At 38.9% G+C, this 7,755-nt stretch overlaps 1 protein-coding gene across 1 annotated transcript; it reads right to left on the bottom strand.

Annotated features, from left to right (window-relative positions):
- Window positions 1-1,598: 1,598 nt before the first annotated feature.
- LOC148162602 (high affinity immunoglobulin epsilon receptor subunit beta-like) lies at window positions 1,599-5,751 on the bottom strand. The gene is made up of 6 exons (XM_088017473.1): window positions 5,596-5,751; window positions 5,039-5,176; window positions 4,366-4,425; window positions 3,555-3,698; window positions 2,529-2,630; window positions 1,599-1,658 (listed from the first exon to the last, which is right to left on the bottom strand). The coding sequence occupies exons 1-6, from the start codon at window positions 5,749-5,751 to the stop codon at window positions 1,599-1,601; spliced, it is 660 nt and encodes a 219-aa protein (XP_087873599.1).
- Between the last annotated feature and the right edge of the window lie 2,004 nt (window positions 5,752-7,755).

Raw genomic sequence — 7,755 nt, 5'->3', positions numbered from 1 at the left:
ACCAGAATTCAGATGGCAGAGGAAACTAGCTCTTGCCCAGAATCTATTTTGCTCTCCATTCTGGACACGGAGCTTAACTACATTTTAGCAACTGCTGCTGGTAGTTCTATATCATGGCCACATTCTGGAACATTACTGACAGCAAGGTGTGCCAGGCCAGGCGCAAGGACTCTCATGGTGACCTCCCTTCTTGTGCCTTCCTTATAGCTTGCTACACATACGTTTAGGGTTCTAAGGAATGACAGAGACCAGATGGAAGTCAGGGTCTCTGGATCACAACCTGGGGGAAAGCTGCCTCTGGCCAGGGGCTCCCAATGTGAATTATTATGCCTGAGAAATGAATTTCTATTATATGTAAGGTGCTAGAGTTCCATATGTCTGTTTCAGGGTCTACCCTCCTCACACCAGTTTCTACTTTCTGTATACTTTGTGCAAGTCACTTAACTTCTCTGGGTTTCATTTTCCTAATTAGTAAAAGCATTGTTTATAGGCACTGTCCTCAAATAAGGGTTGTGAGGGTTAAATAATTTAACAGACTTAAAGTATTTAGGACAAATTTTGGCACGTACTAAGCACTAGATAATATGAATCATTATCTCTTAAAGAACCCTCATTTGATCTCCAGAATCCTAGGTCTTCAGAAATAGCCCTTTGGTTTTTTGTTTGTTTGTTTGTTTTAATTTTTTTCTCTGGTAATTTTCATTTTGAAGACATCTCTTATTTTAGACATAAAGTAAATAAAAAATGAGCTGAAACTCACTGGAACCTCTGGTTAATGGTGTGTTTTATTTTTAATTGAATTGTTCTACCTTTTCAACTCTATAAAAGATCAGATTTCTTAATAACCCAGGCTGAAGGCAGGCCCTGGTTTGAGGGACACTCAAAGATAGATACTTAGGAAGATTAGTGTGCTTGATTTACTTGGTTGTGAAATAGTCTGTAGCTAAAGGATGGCATGACTTGCTAATGAGAGTTAAACAATCTTATATATTCATCTGACACTCACAATCAGATTAGGCCTTAAAAGGGGAACCTTCCAGGGTACCTCATCTTCACTAAAGTACATGGAAGACTTGAAAATAGTGTTTGTCATCTATCCATTTCTGGACTGGGGAGAGAATCAAGCTGATTTCCACTTCTCACTCTCTTAGAGAGTCAGTCACATGCTTAGCAGAGACCCACACAAAGTGAGTAGTCTTGGGGCAGAGATAGTTCCTCCCTATTGTCTGGATATTTGTAGAATATCTGTTCTTCCTCTGACATGAGATGAATTTGGGGAACTAAAGCTAGTTGTGATAAGATCTCACCCTCCAGATCGGGGAGTGGATGGGTCGTAACCTGATAGAACCTCCGCTGTGGAAAGCTAGAAACACAAGACTGAGCAATCTGGGTCTAGTGGTAGGAAGACTTGGAGCCTGAATCCATACTTTTCGAGACTATCCAAGCAGATTGTAATGCTGTCTCACATGCCAGGAAAGATTATGTTCTTAGTTTTACAAGTGACAAGGAGTGATTCATGAACTTTTTAAAGAGAGCACTGATTCTCATGAGAGTAAATGCAGCTAGAAAAATTGTCTGAAGAACTGGGTCTTCTTCATCTAATCATCTAGCCATCTACCAGATTCTGGAGGAATAGTCCTCAGGCCTGTTAATAATATCTTAAAAACAAAATAAAACTCTTTATTGAGGTATAACTGGCATATAAAACACTGCGGTTATTTTGAGACTACAACTTGAAAAGTTTTGACTTATATATACAATCATGAACCATCATCACAATCAAGACGACGAACGTAAACATCACTCCCCAAGAGTTTCCTGCCCCTCCTCGCCCCATCCCCATTCCCATAAGTCACTGATCTGCTTTCTGTTGCTCTAGATTAGTTTCCACTTTGGAACTTCATATAAATGGAATCATACAGCATATACTTTTTCTGTCTGTCTTCTTTCACTCAGCATAATTATATTGAGATTCACCCACGTTGCAGTGTCTATGGACAGTTCATTCTTTTTTTATTGCTCAGTGGTAGTATTCCACTGTTTGGATATGCCACAATCTGTTTATTCACTTATTTGTTAACAGACACTGGAAGTGTTTCCAGTTGAGGGCTATTACAAATGAAGCTGCTATTGACAAGCCTTTTTATTAGCATATACCTTTATTTCTCTTGGGTATTTGCCCAAGAGTGGAATATCTGGGTGATCAGTAGGTGTTTAAATTTTTAAGAAACTTCCAAAATGTTTTCCAGTGTAATTGGATCATTTCACATCCCCACCAACTGTATATGGGGGTTTCTATTCTCCATGTTCTTGCTAGGAATGAAATGTCTCTACAAAGGAGTAAGTAGCCACTGTTGTCTAAACTCACCAGCTCCCCGTCTTCCCATTAAGAGGGTTTTGGGGGGTGTTTTGTTGTGGTGGTTTTGCCAACTCTATTCAACCAGAGGTTGAAGTTAAAAGTTAGCACCTATGATTCTCTGAAATGCTTTAAATGCTTCCTCACCTTCCCAATAAAAAAGGTTACTCACCCAGTTGATCTCATTGCCATTCACGATATAAGTGAGCCCACAGAGCGAGAAGGAAATAAAAATCTGCACGCGAGTCACTGTCATTTGAAGGACCACAACACTCTATGGAGGAAAAGAAGAGCAAGTGTTTAGATTTCCCCAACCGGCTTTAGCCTGAGATGTTCTCATCCTGGTTGCCCAGGGGCACACGGTTGGTGGATATTTTGCAGAACAATGCACTTCCTATCCGAGATATGCACATTCTCTTCAGACAGAAGATTGGATCTGACACTAACCTTGCTTCAGTGAGCACCCATACATAAAATCCTACAGAAACAAATATGAGTTATGGGAATTCTAAATGGCAATGCTCTGCAAAAGAACCCCTTCACGTTCTCGAGTCAGTTATTCTTATTTCAACCATTTTGTTGAAACACTGACGATGAACACACCAGAATTTCTGTCAGTCTTTCTGTCTGTCTGTTTTTTCCTCTTCTCTCACACCCACACACCCACACATACATACGCATACACGTACATACACACATGTCATGTGATTCAACTTTACTCACAGAAAAGATGGATTTTCCAACATCCATTGGTCTTTCAAATTAACATTAAAAGGATGCAGACCAGCTCTCAAATTTTGTATAATTTTAACTACATTTTCAATTTTTAATTTAACTAATTTTAATTTTAATCCATAGGCTAATTTTCAATTAATGTTCCAGATCAGGTCTCTCTTCTCTGATCATAGATCAGTGTGGGGGAGTAAACTGTTCATAGATCAGTGTGCCCAGAGAAGAGAGAGAATTTGGAATGATAAGAGTATATGTTTTTCAAATGAAACACTCACATAATTCTTCAATTCTAAAATCAGGTTTTTGTTTCATTTTGTTTTTTAACAAAATTCATGATTACATTTGTTTGTTTCCTGTTACTTTTCAACATTGAGAAACTTCATTGTAGGCTTTAGTCACTGAGGACTAATGTAACCAAAAACAAGCATCACATGTGAAAATACCATCCAACAAAATAGTACTTAACACTTATAAAAGATTTAACCAATGAACACTCACATAACTCCGAGCATTCAAATAAGAATACATCAACTAAGTTCACTGAGAGAAGAACTATCCCAGTGCTTGAAAGTAGTGTGCTGATAATGTTAGCTGGAATATTGATTCCAATCTGCAAGAGAAGAGTGCATTTAATAGAAATACTCGGGGCCTTTTGTATTTCCAGACACATCTGCAATATCCTTGAAGCACGCCCTGGCTCCATGGGCTAGTATAGGTAACCTTCATAAGCAATTCTATTTCCTTTGTTGCTGAAGCAGTTTGCTGGCAATCCACCTCACATCATGGGAGAGAAGGAAATATCTGGTCCTCCTGAAATGAAAGGCCATGGACAGAGCCAACCTGATGGGGTTTCTCTTTGTTCTGATATCGCTGGTAGGAGTAATCTTTAATATGTCCACCGTGAATTAGAAGCTCCCTGACACAAGCACACAAACATATACACCATCCCCCCCCGCTTTAGCCTTCCAACATGTATCTCTTCAACCACTGCAATGGGATCTAAAGGTAAAGACTCCCTTACTTTGCTTCTTACCCGGAGATTTTTTAAAAATGTTCGTTAAAATTAATACAGGTGGACACTTTCTCCTCTTAAAAAAGCTAAGTATATGCCTCCTGTTCTAAAGAATTAGTAGATCATTGAAGAAAAATTTGCAAGGTTGTCAATGAAATAGACTGGAATATCCAAATTTTGTGTTGGTTTGGCTCTGTGTAGAGAGAGTCAGAGTCAACCGTTCTTATTAACTCATGAAATGAGTAAAAGGGAAAATGATACTCACCAGAAATTTTGTTTGTTTTTTTGTACACGAGATGGTCAAAGATCCAGACATGATGAACGGCTCATAAGACAGGGGAGACATTCACGGGGCAGAACTCTTTCCCATCCACATCACCCACCTCCACCCTGGATGACCTAACCTGAACCCCACATCTCTCCTAGTCGATATGTATATTCTGACAGAATACTCCTAAAGAACAAATCATTGAACTGAACCAAGTTGAATCTGAGTCTATTTGGGGCATATGGATGGAAGAATATTGATGTGGGGAGAAGGTGAGGCAAGAGCTCAATGTAGATGCCATCAATTGTAACAAAGTTGGAACACACTCCCATTCTAATCTATCCAAACATATTCCATCCTGAAGCTTCATTTGCTTTCTAATGTATGCCTGGATCATCTCAGTTAAGAATGATCTCTCCCTTCAAAGGGGAGCATGGGACTCAAGAGCACTTTTTATTTTTGCCAAGCACTTGCAATTGGTCCTGAGGCTACTTTTGTCACTTCCTCTCCTACAAATTCCCTATCTGTTCAGCACGGCGCCACTGCTAAAAAGAATCTCAGCTGTCGTCTATAAAAAGGGAGGATAAACTAATTAAATCTATGTTTCCTTTACTTATAATTTCTAAATAACTTCTCTGGTTCCCAAAGTAGTTCTAATAGATATACTCACAGATGCTACAGCCCTGAATGGGTAGCCAATATAAAAGCAGAATAAAGGACTCCTGTCGTTAATGTGCCAGTAAAAAAAAAAAAAAATCTCAATGATCCCAGATAAGAAGCATTTCAGGCCAATCATTATCTGAGCTACCTGGAGGAAGAAAAACAGAACATAGCGGTGAAGTAGAAACTCTCCACAATTAGAGATGTCTTTCCCTCAATCTCAAGATCACATATGAATCACACTTGATCTTTTCCACCTTAATTGGCTCTTAAAAATAATCCCTGAAAGAGTGAAATCCAAAGAAATTGTGTTGGTTTACCAAGCCCTGTGGAAGATATTACCTCATAGGGATTTTATGTTTGGGGAAAACATCCTATTTAATCTCTGGGAGCCCAGAACACCTTCACACCAAAACATATGACCTAACGGTACTCCCAGATATATTTTCTTCACTCACTTCTTACCTAATATTAGTTGGCATGAAATAATTCATCCCAAATAAAATTATAGACCACTTAATTTACCATACTCACCTGCAATTGTCTACAGGACTAAAGGTAACTTACACCCAGGGATTGTAGATTCTTTTTAAGGAAATTATGCAACTCGCTGGGTAGATGTTGAGCAGAATCAGATGCATCTGCTTGTCCCACCTGCGTACTTTGAATTTCATTTGTTGTAATGCTCTCAACAAACCTACTGGTACCAACTACATCTCTCATTCTGTAAAAGACCGCATGTAGTCTGGATTCTTCATTAGGCCCCACGATGCTCAGGGTGCAAAATGCTGCACACATTTGGGGAGGCATTTCAAAGAAAGCAGCCTCGCACTTCCTAGTACTAAGAGGATTATATTTTATAGGAAGAGAAGGCACTGGAAAAATGTATCACCTGTTGTTACCTTGGCTCTCAACAAATCTATCTGAAAGTGATGATAAGCAACCCTTACCGGAGGCCTAGAAGAGGTTCTGAGGCCCTGCAGGATGGAATCAATGGAATATGGGGTTCTGGAACACAGTAGTGGGAGACAGGCAGGGACAGGTAAATGGGGTGCCACTGGGGCTTCGACAGTTTCGTTACCGCCTCCAGGAATCAAAGATGCTCATCACTGCAAAGGGTGAAATCTGATTGAAAGGCTGCATACCTTAATGTCAGGCACACCCTGGCAAAAATCCTGACTCTCCCGGTTATTTGTTCTGGGGCTTTGGAAAATTCATGTACACTCTCCGAGTTTCTATTCTTCAGCTGTGACTGAGGAATAGCAATGCTTATCTCACCTCATAAGGACTTTATGATGTGATGTTATTGAGATAATTTATCAAAGTTATTTAATAATCAGCAATATGATGAGTATTTCCACTTAATTTCTTTTCTCCTCAGCACAAGAGCAATTTAAGCTTTCCTATTAATGCTCCCATATCATTGCCTAAAATTTCACTATGATCAATTTTTAGAATAGAACAGAATGGATCTCACTCTATTGGCCTTTTCCTCTAAGCCTAAATTATTTTTTTCTCCAGGAAGCTATACTATTTTTTTTTTTTTTGAGAGAGAGAGAGAGAGAGGGAGAGACAACAAGTGAGCCAGTGGTGGGGGAGGGGCAGAGGGCGAAAGAGAATTTTAAGCAGGCTTCACACCCAACACAGAGCCTGATGTGGGGCTCAATCCCATGACCCTGAGATCATGACCTGAGCCGAAATCAAGAGTAGGAGGCTTCACTGACTAAGCCACCCAGGCGCCCCAAAGTTATACTATTTTTTTGTGCTTAACATAATAAATGCATTATAATATTTTGAAAAATAGAGAAAAATTCACATAAAGTTGGATTAACTGCACACAACTAGCAACATTTGTCTCCATTCCATCTCAATATTTGTTGATATACATAAATGGTTTTTGAGAGCTTAATTATGGTTTATGTGCATACTTGTCTCTAAATTTTTTACATTAGCATCATATAGTAATAATCCTTCCAAGTGTCTTCTAATCATCACTTTTTTTTCTGACTTACGTTCTTTATTTTTTTAAATTTTTTATTGTTATGTTAATCACCATACATTACATCATTAGTTTTTGATGTAGTGTTCCATGATTCATTGTTTGTGCATAACACCCAGAACGTGCCCTCTTTAATACCCATCACCAGGCTAACCCATCCCCCCACCCCCCTCCCCTCTAGAACCCTCAGTTTGTTTCTCAGAGTCCATCGTCTCTCATGGTTCGTCTCCCCCTCCAATTTACTTCCCTTCATTCTTTCCCTCCCTAATCATCACTTTTACATTTGCACAATATTTGATAAAAAGGCTAATGGTATAATTTATTGAGCATTTTCAAGATGCTGTATATTTAAGTGATGTTTTTGTTATTGTAAATAAATATCCATTTAACATTAATATTTATAAAATTTCCTTTTGTGGGATTATTGCATCAAAGCATAAGGATTATATAGCATGTGTTACATGCCAAAATGTTTTCTCCGTTTTGTCACTAGAAATACCTGGATTATCAGGTTATGACACCCTTGCTGAAACACTTCTCTTCTAAAGATTAAATGAAATATTTACAAAATATTTCAAGCTAAATATAAAAAGTAGTAGCAATTTTTTTCTTCTTCTGGCAGTGACATCCTAATAATTTAAGGTTTCCTTTATCGGGATGCCTGGGTGGCTCAGTCGGTTACGCAGCTGCCTTCGGCTCAGGTCATGATGGGATCGAGCCCTGCATTG

This window comes from Eumetopias jubatus, unplaced genomic scaffold (genome assembly GCF_037043125.1).
Source record: "Eumetopias jubatus isolate StellerSeaLion01/CBP00866 unplaced genomic scaffold, mEumJub1_p1.0 scaffold_13, whole genome shotgun sequence".
NCBI classification, from domain to species: domain Eukaryota; kingdom Metazoa; phylum Chordata; class Mammalia; order Carnivora; family Otariidae; genus Eumetopias; species Eumetopias jubatus.
This window is presented reverse-complemented; position numbering and strand designations above follow the sequence as displayed.

Excerpts from the sequence above, each read along its gene's own strand:
- LOC148162602 (XM_088017473.1), bottom strand. The coding sequence starts at position 5,751 with ATGAGAGATGTAGTTGGTACCAGTAGGTTTGTTGAGAGCATTACAACA. Across the intron at positions 4,426-5,038 it reads CATTCAGGGCTGTAGCATCT|CCGTTCATCATGTCTGGATC; the intron begins GTGAGTATATCT and ends CTGTCTTATGAG. Across the intron at positions 3,699-4,365 it reads AAAAACAAACAAAATTTCTG|ATTGGAATCAATATTCCAGC; the intron begins GTGAGTATCATT and ends CTTCTCTTGCAG.